We start from the raw sequence: 18,366 nt of genomic DNA on the forward strand, positions 1-18,366 counted from the left end.
TTGAGTACTTTTACTTTGACTACTTTCAGTACATTTTGCCGGTTTATGTAATAGAGTATTTTTTGGAATACAATACTTATCAGTATTGTATTGCAACTTTTGTTATTGGTAAAGGATCTGAATACTTTTTCCACCACTGGGAATGCATAGCACATATTACACTGTGATGGATGTGTGTGTGTGTGTGTGTGTGTGTGTGTGTGTGTGTGTGTGGCTTGCATGTGTACTTTTTGCATTTGTAGCAAGTTGTACTGGTCTTGTGTGTTTGCATGTTTCTGGGTGTGGGTGTGATAGAGCAGAAGAAGCTGTGAATGAGTGAGAAAATCAAGAACCCCCGTGTGTGTGTGTGTGTGAACTGTACACTCTGAACCACCAGTGTCTTATTTAATCTATTTTTATTTTAATTTTATTTGTAACCATGATGGTGTTCGGACTTCATAAAAACTTGGTCATCCTTAATTTTACATTACATGTAATGTACATGTCATGATCGCTGAGCAAACGTTTCATGTGGGGGGGAATTCGGAGAGACTGGAATTAATTAAGTTTAACCCAAACATGAGCAGGAAACCAGCATTACTTTTTAGTTCTATACAGTTTCTGTCCACTAGGGGTCAGACTGACATGTGAACTGGCTGCACAGTTTATTATTTAGTAACTGCAAAAGTCCTCAGATCTCCCTCAGCACTCAGCAGACCCAACAGCAGCTTATGAGACCCAGTAACATTTTTAGTCATAAATTGCAGTGAATTTTTTTTTTGCTCTTATCCTGACACTGTTGTGAGATAAAATATTTGAGATTCACAATTCCCTACGCTTATGTCCCTTGCTCTTTTTCCCACTGATGGAAGTTTGACAAACGGAGGAACAGCATGACTTGTTATGATTTTATTCAACATAATGAAACAGTAGACTTGCTAATACACACAACCACAGAAAGTACTCGAAAGGCCACTGGGAATGTGGTAGTGAGGTAACACAACCGTAAGTGAACAAGGCCTATAAACTGTATTTAATGAGAGGAAATACAATTTAGAACAGTGGAGATTTAAGGCAAGTATACTTTCTGGTTTGTCCTTCAGTGTGAGCATATCTTTCATATGGAAAATAAATACAGAGTGCATGTCAATGGACATGTACCAATTAAGAAATCAAAAGCTGTTGACTGTGGAATTTACAGATTCATTCAACACTTCTGATTAAGACCAAACACAGAATTATTTGCTTCAGTAACAACATAAACGTATCCAAGTTCATTTCCTGTAAATAAATTTGGACCAGTTTCAACTTTTATTAAACAGTTGTGCAGGTTTCCTAAGTTTAGGAGCATGTAAGATTTTATTAATTATCTTTATTAGCTTCGATAGGACCGAACCTCAGATATTTCAGACTTTTTATCTGCCACAGCTAAAAAGTGAAACCAAAAGTGAGTTTTTTTTTTCTTTGGCTTTTCAACAACCTCCTTGTCAAAATGTCAATTTCTACAACAACACAGCTGTTGATTTTATTGTTTATGTCACTATACTGCATGTTTTGAATGAGCAATGCAAGTACAGTTGATGCTCACACTGGCGGGACAAAAGGCGCCGAACAGGATGACTTTTCTGTCTTTGGCGTCGCTCTGTGCAGTCAGCAGCCATTTTGTTACATGTAGTCGTTTATAATTCTTCATCGCAACTTTCTACGTGTATTGTAAGCAATACATTTCATCTTTGGATGCTGTTTGTGCGAGTCACTTGACGCAAGTCAGGAAGAACAAATGATATTATTTAACAGGAAAGCAAATGTACATAAAAAGATTAAAAAGTTAGCCTATTAAAAAACTACTATCCTTCCAGTTTGCCCTTAAAATACACAGTAATTCACTGATTGTCATCATTTCTGCACCCTGATTAAACTCATTTCGTGCAATCATCTGCTCTAAGAGTGCGTGAGGACTCTGAAACAAACACAAACCTGCTGAGACTTATGCTTCATTTCCACTGTACACATCATGTTTTTTTTAAGTACCTGCGCTCTCTATTACCAAGCCAACAAACTGACCAAAAGATATACCAAAAAAATGTAACCTAACAGTGAGCTACATATGGTGGGGACAGTGAGAACAGGGCAATGATCTGTTTGTGCATGTGATCAGCTGTGTGGATGATAGTAAGAAAACTGTGTTTTACTACACGAGACTCCCAGGCCAGGACACCACAGTCAGCGTGACTTTATTCTTCTGCAGCTTGAGCATAGGGATGAGAGAAGAGTTGTTCATTCCCACTGTTGTGGCTCCGTTCACCGCCACTATCTCATCACCGCACCTGAGAGAACCACAGTGCGTTAGCATGGAGCCTGATGAGTACGAGTGATGATGACAGGATACAGGAGCTGTTTACGTCATATGGGACTCAAACTGGGCTTAACTTACTTGAGGCGTCCGTCAAAGTGAGCAGGTGTACCCGGCACAATGGTTTTGATGAAGAAAGGCTGCTGGCCGTGGCTCTCCTCGTAGCCTCCCACGATGCTGAAGCCCCAGCTCTCGTTGTTGGTTTTATGCAGGACGATGTCCCGGCACCAGTGCATGTGACTGAAACGACGAGGGCAGAGTCTCAGCAACGTCTTTCACATCAAAATGGACAGAATACACTTGAAGAGGAGGAACAGAATTCAGGTAACTGGTGGTAGTGAAAGCAGGTCTACCTTGGTAATCCCAGCCAGCGAGTCCACAGCGGCGTCCAATTTAGGGCGTCGTCTCGTAGGTCGTCCATAGTGTCCAGTTCGTCCTTGTTGGCAGCCTCGGTGTCCTCTGACAAGTCCTCTGAGAGGGTCTGGATGACGCGGAGCACCACCTGGGACTGAGCTGTCTGAGTCTTGAGCGCAGAAACCGCCTCATTGTAGGTCAGCTGGGTCAGATCAACACCGTTGATGCTCAGCAGAACGTCACCTGACGAAACACAGATGAAGTTGCGAACAGGGACAGAAATATTTCAGTTAACGAGCTCTGTGGTCCACGTGGGGGGTAGGTTCTCATTTATTTCTCATTTTTTTAAAATCAGGGATGAACTCAGTTTGCAGTCAGTTCAACCAGATGGATAAATCTTAAATGCTGTTTTCATGTGAACATCAAACATTTTGAGGATGTTTTTGTGAGGACATGCACTCACGGGGAAACATCTGCATTATATGAAAACAGCCAAAACTCTTGAGTTGGTTTGGAAAACAACAAAATAAGGAGTGACACAGATAGCTGGCCAAGTGCTTCATGGTTGGGAAGTTTTCTGACAACATAGTCATAGTAATAATTATAACTAATGATGCCGTCTGTGCGGTAAAATTGACCATATTGGTGTCAAATGTGCGACCACATGAAGTTAGAATGGAGCTGGTCTTCTTAATTTGCTGCCACACACAGTTTCTGGGCTACACTCACACTGCTGGTTAGACTGCAAAGTGACGGCGCGTTACACCTCGGTTCAGTGTCCTCCGGCTCTCTGTGGCCACCTCGTCTGCGTTTTAATGAGGAACAATTCGTGACACTGTTGTTCTCATGTACATACTCATCTGTGTCTGTTCACAGCCAACTGAACGAGTGTGAAGTTGTTTAACTGCAGCCAGTAAGTACTACATGCAAACCAACAGTCAGTCATGATTTAAAACTCATGAGTTCTTATCTCAAAAAGAAAAATCTTAACTTGGGGATCTCACAAAGCAAACAGAAAGTTGGTTACTAAAGTTACGAAAGGACACAATGCTCCTGCGACTAATCAGCAATCTTAGCGACTCTCTGACAACTCTGAAGTTACTTCCTGTAGTCCGGCCAGTGAGCTGCTGTCAGCTACAGACTGGGCAGCCTCGCAGCGTAGAGAGGATGAAGAATAATTTGATTCTGTAGAACGGGTGAATGATTATGAACTTTGGACTTTTTGGATTGTTGGCTCGGGTCGGCAGGCTAATTGACAATCACTCTCAGGACAAACTAGGCTTCTTCCTCTAGTGAGTAACTTTAGATGTGCACATTTTCTGAATTCATTAATAATCTGCAGACTGGATGGGAAGCTTTGTTGGGACAAATGTGGCTACCAGGCCGCCAGTTGACAATTTTAGGTTTAAAGCTTCTTATACAATTTCCAGATGCTGCCTTGTACCTCTTTTGATGGTGCCATCTCGGTGCAGACAGCCGACAGGCTGTACACTCGTGATGTAAACCGGCAGGCGGCTGCGACAGTCCCTGCCCCCGGCAATGGTGATGCCCAGGGAGAGCCGAGGCTCCTTTTTCAGGCTCACAGTCTTCTCCTGGCTGGAAAACCCACCTGGAGGATCCTGTATGAACAATGAAACAAATTAATACCAAGCAACGATTGACACGTTGATCAACATCACTGTATGGATTTTTAAAATAGTGCTGTCCTTGTTCAGGATGCCGTGTGTCATTAATTCTTCACAAGAATGACCGTTTTATCTTATCTTTTATTATTTGAAGTCTGTGCTGCCAATTAACTTCAGCCTCTCCAGGATCCTTTGACTTAACTGATTGCTCTCACAAAACCACTCATAGAAACAAATGTGAAACATTTGAGAAGGAGCTGAGAGGTAAGAGTAGACGTAATGTGTGAGGATCAACGCTAAGCTCTCGTAGTGGGAAAAATGTGAGGAAAATGACAGCTTCAACCAGCCTCCTTGTTTCCATGAGAAGGGAAGCTTGGGGGAGGTGGGTCCTCTTCCTCCCCCCAGCAGGGAACCCATCCCCCCCAGCAAGACGAAAAGGCTTGACTCTACAGGCGAAAGCTAACTGTTACCAGCTTTGATCCTCTGCCACGCAAAGAAACAGCCAAAAAAACAACAAGACAGTGGCCCCGTAGAGGCAGAGTGAGCAGCACCCCAGGCCTTTTGATCAGGACAGAGGGAGGCCCCAAAAGAAGGGCTTTCATCTCCGCTCACCGACGCAGGTGTCTGCTCTCAAAGCTTCTCACCCCCAACTGGGGGGGGGTTGATATCTTTCATTGACAGTGTATGGTACAAGTGAGTGTGACTGACAAAGGAGGAGCAGTCGTCCCAATTACACTGAGTAAACAGAAACACGTAAAGTTTGTAAGATACTGCGACCAACGTTGTTGTTAAGGGTACAAAAGGAAGAATTCCAGCAGCCAGCAGCTAGCAGCTGGCAAGGGCCCAAATAAACGTGAATATAAAATATCTTATTTAAAAAGTTCCACTAAATGTTGTTTTGGCATCGTACCCTTGGAAATTGTGCAAAAATCACAATAAATGTGCCTAAACCCTCAACCTGTGTTGCGTTTCCACTGCAGACAGAACTCTTCGTTCTCTCAGAGTTGTTACAGGGGCTTTGGGAGTAACCCTTTTCACTTTTCCAGGAAGTTGGGAAACAACAAACCAGACTTTTCTTGGTCTTGGCAAGCTTCAGTGTTTATAAACTGTCGCACTGCCTATAGCATACTGTACTGCATTACTGCCAGTATGCTCATGTTTTCCTCTGCTCTGTTTGGGACATTTGGAAAATCCTACATCAGAGTGCTGACAGTGAGAAATTTGTGGCTGTTCTGATCTGTTCTGTATTATAATAACTCCACTTTTTAGTATTGGATCAGTGTGCTAGGTACCTCAGCAGAGGGGTAACAAAACGGGGCAGGAGTGGGTAACAACTGCTGATAACGGAAATGCAAAAATACCCACTCTAACGTGTAACCAAACTGAAGCGGACTGCTTGGTGGACACAAGGCTGCTAAGTATTACCTTCACGTAGGTGGACGAGCGCCTGAAGTACTGCGGCTCAGGCCTCCTGGCTGCTCTGCCGTGTTGTCCGTCTCTGCTGCTGCCTCCTTCCTCGGGGGTTTCTGCATGTCTCATCACCACAAAGTTCACACGCACCTCGCTCGCCTGCATGCACACGAAAGAAAGCACGTACAAATAGAAACCCCATTAGAAATTTTATGACCGATGATTGATGTTTTGGTTGTTTTACATGTTTTGTACAACCAACCAAATGTTTTATATAATTGCCAGCCATCTTCTGTGTCATTATTATCAAGTTTTCAAACTTTGGGACATTTTGGTGGATATTCATGGACCCGAGAGGAATTTGCCATGAAACTGGTCACCCCATTCTATCATCAGCATCTTGTTTACTTATTAATGAATATAATGTATGAATTGTAATGAATGCTCCAACTTCCAAGCTGGATTATTCTGAAACACCTCCTTGTTTCTGGGAAACTTCAACAACAGATGACCAATAACAACTGACTCCTGAACAGCAACTCTTCTGTGATTTAACATATAATTCAAACTACCCTACATCTGCATATTGTATGTTTTCTTTGTTTCACTGCACTGATAAAAAAAACAAAAGAAAAAAACAGCGTGCTAATGCAATACTTTTTGGAAACCATCCTCCAAAATCTGTCTACAATTTCTTAAATGCACCAGCACAATTGAGCTCAATGTAGTTCACGCTTACCACAGCAGTACCACAGTAACATAACTTTAAATGTTCAACAAACAGGAAATGAACACAAAGCAAGAGAAGAAATCAGTTTTTGAACTTAGGACATTTAGTAAACAGTCAGTGATAAACATAGCGTGTATGTAATTTGTAGTTGATGCATTGAAAATCCAATGTTTGGTCTGTTGATATACCTGTATGATATTGGCAGCGCTCTCAGGTGTCCCATGTCTCAGGTCGTGTCCATTGATGGCCAGCACCTTGTCATTGTTCCTCAGTTTTCCATCTTTGGCTGCTAAACCACCAGACAGCAGGTCTAGAATGAAAACTCCACTCTCATCCGATTTGCGAATGAGTTTGATGCCGAGTGGTTCGCTGCGCTGACCCTTCATTAGCGTCACCTGCAGGACTGTGCCCGGATTGTGATTGGAGGTTGCGTTGCCGTGGGGACTGTGACAGGGTTGGGAAGAAGTGGAGGTGGTGCTCAGATGATCAGATCGAGGATCCCTTGATTTGAAGCCTTTCTCCTGCATAACGGTGAGCCTGAGGAGCGAAGGCTGCTGCAGCACTGCGATGGCTCGGGCGTGGGGAACCGAAGCCAAACTGATGTCATTCACCTGAGGACGTGACACCACAAAGAGAATAAACAATGCAGTCAGTGATGGAGCAGCCTGACACAAACAAGATGCACACAGTTTGTACTGTCAGGAAGTTGTGAGAGGGTTTTCCACAAGCAGAAGAATGAGATTAATTAATTATGTTACTTTTCCTGCACAATGATAGAGCGTATCTGACTTTTATATCATGTCTGACTTTCTTTGTCTTCTTTGCCGCATTAGGATAATCAAAACCATGCGTTGTCGTCACGTTGCCTCTTTTGTTTAAAAGAACAGCCTGTCAGAGCGATATTTGCCTTCACAAAAATCAATGCATAGATTCAAGGGTAAGAAAAAGAGTGAGTTTCATGATCTTAGTGGTGCAATCTTCATGTTCACCCTTCATCTCCTTACAATCAGTAGCTTTCCAACAAATGTCAATAAAAAAAAAAAAAAGAAGAAGAAGAAGCTGATGTTTCGCATTCTGAAGGCTGCCTGTTGCCTGGCAGGTTATTGTTTTCATTTCCAGGTTTGGAATTGGTTGGCTTTAGAGGAAAAGCTTCATCTTCATGTTGGAGAACAGACTGAAGCTCAATTCACAGCGGTACCACATTTAAACCAGAGGGTCAAATCAAAGGAAGAGGACATTGTTTAAAGCGAGGAAGCCCCCAACTTATTAAAATCTCCATTTAATTCCCATTCTTTACTTTTATTCTCCTCCTCTGTGGGAACCAAAAGTGTTTCTGTAAATAAAGCACTAAAAAAATCTTCAAAATTAGTTCATAAATGCATATAACAGTATTGGCAATGAACTCTAATATTTAAAACAACATAAGCAGCAGCTAAGCCAACTGAAAGAAAATTATTCAAAACGCCATTACTAAACAGTTAATTGTTTCCGTCTATTTTTTTAACAGATGAAGAAAATAGTCTTCAGCTACACAACAGCGGCACAATAAATGATTACCACTAACAGAAATCACATCACACTACTGTTTCATATTAACTCTGGTTATACAACTTTTTTCCAGAAGGACAGATTACATTACATCCAGCAGAAGTCAATCAGTGACAGCAGCCAGGTGAGCCTGCTTTCTGACATGACGTGTTGGGCCCAGCAATTTTAACCACACCTTGTTACCATGGAGCTGTAACTTGTTTGTCTTGAATATCTACTTTCTCCACTGTAAAGCACCATGTTTACAGGATCGAAAGAATGCAACGATAAGGTGTTTATGCAACAATAAGTTGAACTGAGCTGGGTCACGCTATTCCACCAGGATACTGCTGAATTCCCATGCTAAAGAAGAGATACGTAGTTATTTGACATTACTGGCTACATTATCCCAACACTTAGCTTATGTGTCTCTCTCACCTCTAAGATGTGGTCCCCTGGGGCCAGTCTGCCATCACGAGCTGCTAGAGAGTCCCTGACAATCTCCTGGATGACTATGTTCCCCAGCGGTGTGTCTTTCCCCCCCACGATCCGGAGGCCCAGATCCTCTTCCGGCTCCTCTCTGAACAGCTCCACTACGTTGGCTTCGGCCACCAGACTGGACCGCAGAGGGGTGTTGTCTGGATGAGAGAGTAACGGAGAATCAAGTGGAATTAATATGCCTGCATTTTCTGTTTATGGGGCATACCTCCACCTTCCGTAGGCTGATGTTAAACCACATTTAAAATCGACATCCATCACATTTGACAAAACAACTTCCTGTTTCAGCTTTGTCCTAACATGCTTACAGTTTTATTGTGCAATGAGGGTTTACTTCTTTTGAGACACCTTTTTGCTTTCACCAGCCAAATTAAGGGGTTAAGATCATCAGACTACAACTTGATTCTCTGATTATCTGACCGCTTGTGTTTCTTGCACAATCTAACTTCATCCCAGAACAACGCAATTTCTTAAATAAGTATAATATTACTACCTGCAGAAATGACGCAGCAAGAGCTAAAGAAATGCGACTCCTCTTGTAATTAACTGGAATTATCCTTTAATAAGAGCACCATGGAGACAGTGGCAGATCATTTTGTGGTTACGCATTAAATGAAAAGGGGTCTTTGTTAATGACATGCCTCACAGACATAGAGCAAGATAAAGAAATATTTGCACTTTCTGTTAGGCTGTTTGTGCTAAGGTGAATGCAGAATATCATATACCCATCTGAGTGATGGCACAGAGACAGACGTTGATCTTTTTATCTAAACTTCCAGGAAAAGCGACAAGAAAGCTAAATTCGGGAGAAAAGTGGTAGAGATACGCATAAAACTACACAACGCTGTGTCCACTGATAACCCGTTTTTGATCTTAAGCAGACATTTGATTTTGCGGTACACGCCGATAAGAAGCAGATTGGAACTGGACTTGTAATCATCCCAAAATACCAGCACAAGTTCTAGCACACTAAACAGGGTATCTCAACCTTAAGACTGATCTGTGTATACACACACACATGCCGTGCAAGTATTTACATGCTACAGCTAACTCCTCAACAGTGCTACAAATCTTTTTAGTCCCATAAGCACTGCAGAGAGAGTAAAACCTGGATGAATCAACATGCTAGCATTTTAATTCTTAAAAACATATTATGTCAATAATTAATAGATACAACAGTCATTTGATTACAACAGACTCTTCTCTGTAGACACAGATTACCAGTTCCCTGGCAGCTATGTTTTAGTGGACTTTGGTCCATGGTAGAGGCTTGCAAGTTGCTTTTAGGGTTTTTCCTGGGATGAGGCTGTCTGGTTAAAACATCTGTGAGCTGGTACGTTCTTACGACTTCATTAATGATTCACCTGTGACAGACTCAGGATCAAAATCTCAAGACTAAAAATATCAGCAAATTCCGTCTGTGTGCTTTCACAACGCCCCCACTGAAGGGGATGGGAACAAGGATTTAGGTTTTCTGCACCCCATTAAGGACACACTATTTGTGTTTAGCCTAGAGGCTTCTAAAAACATTATTCAGTGCCATGACTGACCATCAGCAGCAAATCTCTGCCTAAGAAGTGGTGATTCTAATTATCATTCGCTGTGCTTGGGATTTGCTGTCGTGGTGTTGTATATAATGGTGACTTTTAGTGTGATAAAACAACGCCATACCATCCTCACTTTCTTCATAGGCAGGATTAATGAGCCCGGGCTCGGGCTGATCTCGGGTGGGATTTCGGGACAGAGATGCTGAATGTTTAGCGTCACCGGACGACTCCCCGTCACCCTTACGTCCCTTTAGCTCGTTCCATGAGGGCCTCTTCCTCTTCTCTGCTTCCTCCCTCAGTCTTCTAAAAGCAGGGCATCTGAGAAAAGACAGAAAAATGGAGGAAACTGGTGAAGAGAATGATATGGCTGATGATCAACCAGTGGGAAGGCCAGTGAGGGATGACGACATAAATGTAAAGAAAGAAAATGGATGCGTTTTCAGAGGGCAAAGAGGAGACAAGAAGAGAGAAGAGTGAATTTGAAAAAGAGGCACCATGCAGATGGGGAGACACTTTCACTGCATTGCAGGGTGTTTGGGGGGGATAGGCTGAGTCCCATTAAGTCAGTCAGAGTGCTGGGACTGCTGCATGTTCCTCATGCCTGGACTTTGTCTCCTCATTGTTTGCACAAAGAGGCTGCAGCAGGACAACCTGCCATCAACAACAGACTGCGTCACAGCTGGTCACTGGGAAGATAAGCACCACACTGGCCATGTGAAGGAGAGGAATGCTGACCTGCACCTCGCCAAGAGCTCAATAATTACAAGTTCGCATGTTCATAGAGGAACTGAACAGTCAGGAGTAAATGTTGCACCTTGAAGGGCATGTGGAGGAGAAACAAAGTATTTGTTTAACAGTTATTTTTTGAGTTTCTGAGAAGCAGTCAGAATTCTTCTGTCACAAATAAACAGGCTTATGTTTGGCCTCACGCAGAGATACATGTATGAAGTATATGTACTGTGTAGGAGACTACCAGACATTTGATACGGCTGACAGCATGACTGACTTTAAGGAACAGTTTGACATTATTTGCTTGTTTGCTAAGCTTTAGATCAGAATAGTGATGCCACTCTCATGCCTGCATGATAACTATGGTAAGAGATACAAAACAAGCACAATTTGTCAGTTTTATAATTCAAATCCTGCACAGCATGTTAAGTAGTGAATTCTGGAGGTTCTAGTAAAGACAGAAGATGAAGAAGAATGGACAGGACTATTATGTAGCAAGTATGTGGAAAAAAATAGTCGTATATATAAATAGAAAATACAGATGAAGAAGTAAATTAAAGGTCTATACAAGTCAAGATTCTGTAAGTTTTAAACAACAACAATAGAGCAAACAGAAATAAATATTGAACGGATATGCAGAATTTATTTTTAAAGTGCATTATAATATGTATATGTTAAAACTGTACAAACAAAACCTACAGTGGAAGTGGATGTTTTGGTGTCAGAAGGTTTTGCCCATCACCTTGTACTGACGTGCTGTGATATACAACACTTCAGGGGGTTCTCCTCGATGATATGACTTACATATCTTGGTCTTCATTTGGACTCATGTCTCAAATCCCTCGAGTTCCTGCTAAAAGCCTCCCTGTGCCTCTTGACAAATTGAAATCCATTCCACGACTCACAGCCATACTGATGTATAGTCTCCTCCTTTCTTAAATTTTCCATGTGTTTTCTTTATATGCTGTATGAAATGGTCGATTGTCAGTGGCAGCCAGTAGTATTATGTGTGTCTTTTCCCTGCTACAGCATAATAAATATGACTCTTGTGCTTAAGGCCAGGTCAGTCTCAGATTCTGATTTGGTTTTCTGCACTCCACCAGATAACGGTCAGAAACCAGTATTTCCAAAATCACTGAACAGGATTATATTAAACAGTACTGCTGCTCACAATACGCTGACTGACGGACCTCCCGCTCCCCACCCCACCTCAACCCCACACCTTGTATTAGACAAAAACAGGGACCATATTTTTTTGCTGTTAAACAGTAAAATAACACACACTGTGATCAACCATTAGAAGCAGGTAAAGGCAGTACAACACACACTGAATCTGCTGTCACAAACTGTCAGCTAGCCATCTAGAATCTTACCTGTTGTGCAGGTGAGGCTGCAGTTCACAGCGTTGCATCTGCTGCTTACACTCTGCACTGTGGGGGCACATCACAGTCAGCTTGTCCAGCAGGTTCCTGACCAGCAGGCTGGAAGGACGGCACTGGTGTAACTGCAGCCGCTGGCGGTCCACGGGGCAGAAGTCCTGCTCCTTCAAGAAGTTGCTCAGACAATGAAAGCAATAGGTGTGGCCACAGGGGGTGTCCATAGGTCTGATAAGGGGTTGCAGACATATGTGGCAAACCAGTTCATCATCCACATCATCCTGGTACTCATACAAGTGGCTTTCGAGGCCTTCATGCTGCTGGCCGCATTCCTTACAGACCCGTGCCCACGACAGACCCACAGAGCAACCGCTGCCGGCAACTTTGGTTTCTGTTGTAGCCATTGACTGACTGAGTTCAGCCCAAACTCTGGCTCTGGAATAGATGTGCCCTCTTATGTCCTTAAAAACTGTGTATGGTATATTTCAACAATACTATGTCTGCATGTCCAAAATCCACTGGAACTGTGAAGCGATGATCCAGAGTCAGAAATGTTATCTCCATGTCTTCATCTTGATTTTCTGTTGAGACAGAAATAAAGAGTAAGATCTGTGGCAGAGGTTGGACTTTTCCTTCTCAGCCCGGCCAGCTCCACAGGAAATGACAAATCCACAGAGCAGCGGCAATATGGCAGCGAGCCGCAGCTGCTTCCTCTCAGCTAGTTTCCTGAGGGACAAAAGGAATTCTCATCTCAGCTAAAAGTCAGCGTGCCCCACACTGAAAGGGCTAAACTCTGTGAAATGAGGCAAGAGAAAACAGACTAAAATCAACCCCCCCTGCTAATGGAAGGGAACAAAGGCATGGCGCTACATGAGAGTAAGAATTTTGAATGAACTGGGCAGAAATACAACCACCATCACCAATGACCCCTTGCACCCAATCGGCAGTGGTCTCCATCCCTTTATGCAGCTCTTAATCTCCTTTAATTCCCTCTCATGAGGAGAGTGCTGATTAGGAACACATTCTTCTTAGTAACTTTCTGCCAATTACTCCACAGATGACCACATATATTAAACAGAGTCACATATCATAAATTACACCATCATAAATACATTGCACTTTCTTGTAATATAATCTGCATCCAATAAAACAGCATGTGTATGGATTTTGAATTAAATTAAATGTGAAGAGTGAACATTTACGAACAGGTCATTGTACTTAGGAGCAAAAAGTGCCAAAAAATGTGTTTTTTACAACATAATCAAGGAGTTTTGAGGTTAACACTTTGGGAAATCTTTTCAGAAGACTTCATGCTGTCTGAGGGGCAAAAGTGGGACAGAAATGCATAAAATACCACCGACTACCAAATTAAGATGCATGACTTTGTCTAAGAACACAACATAGCACATTACCACATATGAAACAGAAAAAAAATAAGTCACGACAATGAACTACCTTCAGTTCCCTTCTTTGTAAGCCCAGTCCAGATTTCAGACATAAAAAGACTGCCTTATCTTCAGTGATAGTGCCTTGGAGCGACTCACCCAAGATGATATCTTTGTTGTCAAGCACCCAGTAGCCACTGCACGCAAACACAAGACTCCAGCAGCTGCCTGAAGCCTGAATGAAACAAGAGCTCTGCCTCTCCAGCAGCACACCGTCAGAATAATATCTGTGTGTGTGTGTGTATCAGACACAGAGTGAGAGAGCGAGAGACAGAGAGAGAGAGACATATTTGTGTGTGTGAGCTTGGATGTGTATGAGCCTTGACTGCACTGGTGTGAGGAATGCAGGGGGAATTGGTGTAACTAGACAGAGTGAGTAAAGGAGTAAAGTAAAGGAGTACCATGAGACAGAATGTGCCTATGTATGTGTGTGTGTGTATGTGTGTGTGTGTGTGGTTGTTTAAGGGGGGGCTCAGACTGCTGATGTTGCACTTCCAGAGGTAAAGTATTCCCAGTAGCTGAGTGACTGATTGCAAACACACAAGAGCTCTTACAAATACAAATGTGTGTGCGCACATGCCTTCCCAAACACTTGCACACTGGCTGGGGTCACAGCGGCCTTGTTTTCTCTCTTTGTCTGCACTCTGTACAAGTGATACCTCACCCTGTAATGGATAGGGGTCATGGATCCCGTAGCACAGCGAGGAAGACACAGTAGAAACCAGGCTGTGCTCCATTTATTTGGAAATCACATGAGCCGGTGCAAGAACGTGAAACAACACATAAACAATACAATGCGCTTACATTAAATACACTGTGATGCCCTACTCCAAAGACACAGTAGGTTCTCTTCTCAATTAAACAATCACAGTCGCACTCCTGTTGAGGTGCATTATTGCGATTAAGCGTCACTGAGGATGCAGCACGTCTTCATCAGATCGGTGGTCAACTTCACAGAAGGACATGCAGCGACCCTGAAGACCCTCCTGCCTACTGTGTGTGAAGGTGGCCGCCTCCGTAATCATCCATCGCTGTACTATATGTACTATTATAACCAAACGAAGACAGAAGTATGCTTCGACGTAGCTCACAGATGCAGCAGGACATCAATAAAGGTACTCGTCTTTCTCGGGATCCTCCACGTGAAACGGGACACAGAAACGATTCACTTTAGACAGCTTTTTAAAATGTGAGCTTTGCTTCTTCACTTCATTTTAAGTCATTGTAACGGTTTGGACTATTCAGATACCTTAGACTAGAATTAGAAATTGTGATGGGATATTAAACCTCTCTGACCAAATGATTAGTTGACTAAGAGCAAAAATAACAGGCAGATTAACTGACAGTGAAGATAATATTAGCTCTAAACTGAGCACCTTTAGTTCGAATACAATCTGAAGACGTAACATTGGGCTATCAGACATTTTTATTATTATCTTTTGACCAAACGATCAACTAACTATTCAAACAAAAAAAAAACAAACAAACAAGCGGTAATGAAAACAATTATCAGTTGCATCCCTAGAAGTGTACGTTTTCCTTTCGGGCACCGACTGTTTCAAAGAAAATCCTGTCGTTTCCCCAGATATGTATTCAACTTAATCCTAATCCTACATTAGAGCAAGAAAAACATTTCATTAATCCATGTTGATAACACTAGCACAACAACACAGTTTTGCAATAGACGGTGTGAAATATGTTCTCAGAGGTTTAGCGCCAACCAAAGCGTCAGTACAAGCAGCCTCGATGTGGTAATGTTGCCTTAACCAAATCAAATGCCTTCTCATCATGTGACAGTCTAAGCTTTCAAGGGAAATGTCTGCTGTCCTGCGGTGTCCCCTGTTCTCCCACAGGATTAACCGAGGCGGCATTCCTTCAAAGCTGAACCAAATCGCTTGCTTTGATGATTGATATGAATGGGTCACATGTGCTGCCACACCCTCAGTGAACACAGGTGAGGTCTTATTACATTAATAATTTCTCTATGAGACAGCATGTGTGTCATGTCTACTGCTGCCATAGGACCGATGACTGGTATGGCCAATTTAACTAAGACATAAATACTGCATGGAAAAATGAATCAAGATGCCAGAAGTGAGTGGTTCTTAATCACCAGTGTCTCAGTATGAGATAATCAAGAGAAAAGCTCTAACATGTCTGAGATTACACTCTTACAGCTGCGTCAATTACACCACACTTATCATTAAAGTTACATGGATATTTTCTATGATCACTGCCTGTCTTGGATTTAAAGCATTGCTTCCTTTGTAATTGAAATGCCACCTATTTTGAGCACTGTTTGAACATTACGTAACTGCTACTGCAACAACACGCGACGTCTGCCGTTCTGAGCACAATGATCAGCGACTCGAACAACACAAACCGTGCGACTGACATTAAAGCCATCAGTAAGAGTTTTCCGCTCCAGCTTCGTCCCAGACTTCTACATTCATACAACCAAACCAGATGGATTCAGAGTCTCACACTTGGTGTCTCGCCCACAAATCACACATGGAGATTAAACGTATGTTCACAGGGCCTCTGAGCCTCCTTTTGTACAACAGTCTGCATATACCAAACAATCACCACCCATGGTATTAACTTATCATCAGCCAGAGATATTGGCGTGGCTGTAATTCACAAGCAAACGCCCTCTGTGCATTTTATCACTCTCTGAATCAAATAATGAAATGACTCACCTGCTGATGGCTGTTTTTACTAAAAGCAATCCAATATGTGGTTGGGATCTTGATTTTCCTAACCTGACACGATCTACTGAGTGAACTTCTTGTGTCGCTGTGACAACTGTTTGTATTTTTTTCCACATGAATTCATTCTAAACTGTCGGCATACTTGCTGTGGGTAGTGCAGATGTGGAACGAACACCAGGATATAATGGTCAAACAGAGGGACTGTTTACTTACTGAAATAGTAGAACAGTTTGACTAGAATCAGAAACTGTGATGGACATTTTTCACTATTTTTGCACACTGTACCTGATACTGAAAACAACTGCAGCTCTAAACTGAATATATTTTTGCTACATTCAGCTTCTAAAGCTTCGGCAACAGAAACATAAGTCTTGTTACTTGACCGATATATCACATAAGGTCAAGTTGGACTGCCCTTGTTGAACACAAGCCTTTGAAATAACTGCAAGGATGCACAGAATCACATAGTCTTGAGCCGTGGCGAAAGCATTCAACTCCTTTGCTTATGCAAGAGAATGACTCCTTATCATAATCGTATATGTAAGCAGCACTGAAATCCTGAAGCTCATCAAGGTGCAGAAAATGTAACCCCAGCATGCATCCTAAATGCTTCAACATATTTTACAACCAATATGATTCGCAGATGTGGAAAATCTTTATCATTAACAATAAGTGACAACAATCAGACAAGTTAAGTAGTGGAGTAAAAAACATATTTCCCTTTGAAAAGTATGGAGCAGCATTAATGCAACATACTAAAGTACAGTCAAAGCTCTTAGCTCCTTTCCACCACTGATGTTGACCTTTTCAAAAACTAATATACACAAGCAAGAATCAATTGACTATTTCTCCACTGTAACAAACAAGGGCATCTGCAATCACTTTCCACTCCTGGCTGGATGTGTGTGTTGTCACTGGGACCATAAATAACTCACTGCCCCCACCCACCCCAACCCCCCCTCCTGTCAGCTCATGGCTGTTGGTTTGGTCCTAATCAGCACAACAACGTGACAGATCCGACTGACAGAAGAGGTAATAAAAGTTAGCCTTCGTGCTTATCAGTCAGATCGTCGGCATCATGCTTAATGCAGCAGTTACGCTGACATGGCTTCACCTTCGCCACATAACTTGGGCGAGCGAGCGCTAACTGCTACACACCTTGAGGACGGACGCTCACTTTCTGTCACCGAGTCCATACGTGGTCTAACACATGCACATTTAAAGCATTAAAGGCGGGTTTGGTGCACCGGTAAAAGTCCGAAACAGCTTGGTTTGATGCCTGCTTACACAAACGAGGAGAAACGGCGCGAGTAGAGACCGAAACTCGCCTTACCTGTGTGAAGGTTGCGTTTTCCGGAAGCAGCTAATGTGACGCTAGCTAAAACAAAGAGACCACAGTGAAGTCTGAAAAAAAAAACGATTTTAAAACTGTCCAAAGACTGGAGAACATCCACGCCGCCGAGGTTTCCTGACATTTACTGTTATTATGATTGTTGTTATTTTACCGCATTGCTGTCGGTGTAGTCTTATTATCACACTCCGCCGTCCCAGGTGTAGTTCAGCTTGCAGGCGGAGGTTGGGCTACTTTCCCAGTTTCGAGCAAACATACTTGTACAGGAAGAAGTGCGCGCAGGTGTACACACAACACTGCTCTCTGCTACAGTGTGGGCTACCTGTGTGTGCAGCACCTTTTCTTTTTTTAATGCAGCCACTCATAGTAACAGACTACAGTGAAATAACCATCAGGCCTGACTTTTATCCTCCACACAGAAGGGTACATTGAAGGGTACATCAGCTTAATGGCGTGGCAACACCTAACATATTCACGTGTGCTGCTGCGAGTTACAAACAAACAGACTCAGTGCAAAGGAATTCATATTGAGGGTAAAGCACTAGATGAGTTTATATACATGAGGTGGGTCTTATGTACTTTACAAGCATTATTGAATTTCCCTCGGGATCAATAAAGTATCTATCTCTCTATCTAGCATGTATTATACGTGTTGATTGATGGATGGATGATACCCACGTGTTGGAGCAGTGTGTATTTTAAACCGAAAATAGAATATTATTACAGAAATG

General features: G+C 42.6%; 1 protein-coding gene across 6 annotated transcripts; it reads right to left on the reverse strand.

The window, feature by feature from the left end:
* Positions 1-873: 873 nt before the first annotated feature.
* Positions 874-17,952, reverse strand: lnx2b (ligand of numb-protein X 2b). 6 transcript variants are annotated; one of them, XM_046405616.1, is made up of 11 exons: positions 17,790-17,949; positions 17,618-17,662; positions 12,126-12,709; positions 10,148-10,341; positions 8,417-8,616; positions 6,640-7,062; positions 5,737-5,880; positions 4,131-4,305; positions 2,686-2,929; positions 2,414-2,572; positions 874-2,306 (listed from the first exon to the last, which is right to left on the reverse strand). In XM_046405616.1, exons 3-11 carry the CDS (start codon positions 12,530-12,532, stop codon positions 2,171-2,173), a joined length of 2,082 nt encoding a protein of 693 aa, XP_046261572.1. In that variant the 5' UTR covers positions 12,533-12,709; positions 17,618-17,662; positions 17,790-17,949; the 3' UTR covers positions 874-2,170. The 6 variants fall into 6 exon arrangements, with proteins under 6 accessions (XP_046261572.1, XP_046261576.1, XP_046261571.1 ...); XM_046405620.1 differs by having other exon boundaries at positions 10,157-10,341; positions 17,618-17,952; XM_046405615.1 differs by having other exon boundaries at positions 17,618-17,950.
* Positions 17,953-18,366: the final 414 nt, after the last annotated feature.

This window comes from Scatophagus argus, chromosome 12 (assembly GCF_020382885.2).
Source record: "Scatophagus argus isolate fScaArg1 chromosome 12, fScaArg1.pri, whole genome shotgun sequence".
In the NCBI taxonomy this organism is placed as follows: domain Eukaryota; kingdom Metazoa; phylum Chordata; class Actinopteri; family Scatophagidae; genus Scatophagus; species Scatophagus argus.

What these genes read in the sequence shown, in the direction of transcription:
- lnx2b (XM_046405615.1), bottom strand. Translation starts at nt 12,532, where the DNA reads ATGGCTACAACAGAAACCAAAGTTGCCGGCAGCGGTTGCTCTGTGGGT. An exon ending in CAGGGGACCACATCTTAGAG is followed by an intron (nt 7,063 to 8,416) that starts GTGAGAGAGACA and finishes TCACGTCCTCAG; the next exon opens with GTGAATGACATCAGTTTGGC. An exon ending in CACTTTGACGGACGCCTCAA is followed by an intron (nt 2,307 to 2,413) that starts GTAAGTTAAGCC and finishes TGGTTCTCTCAG; the next exon opens with GTGCGGTGATGAGATAGTGG.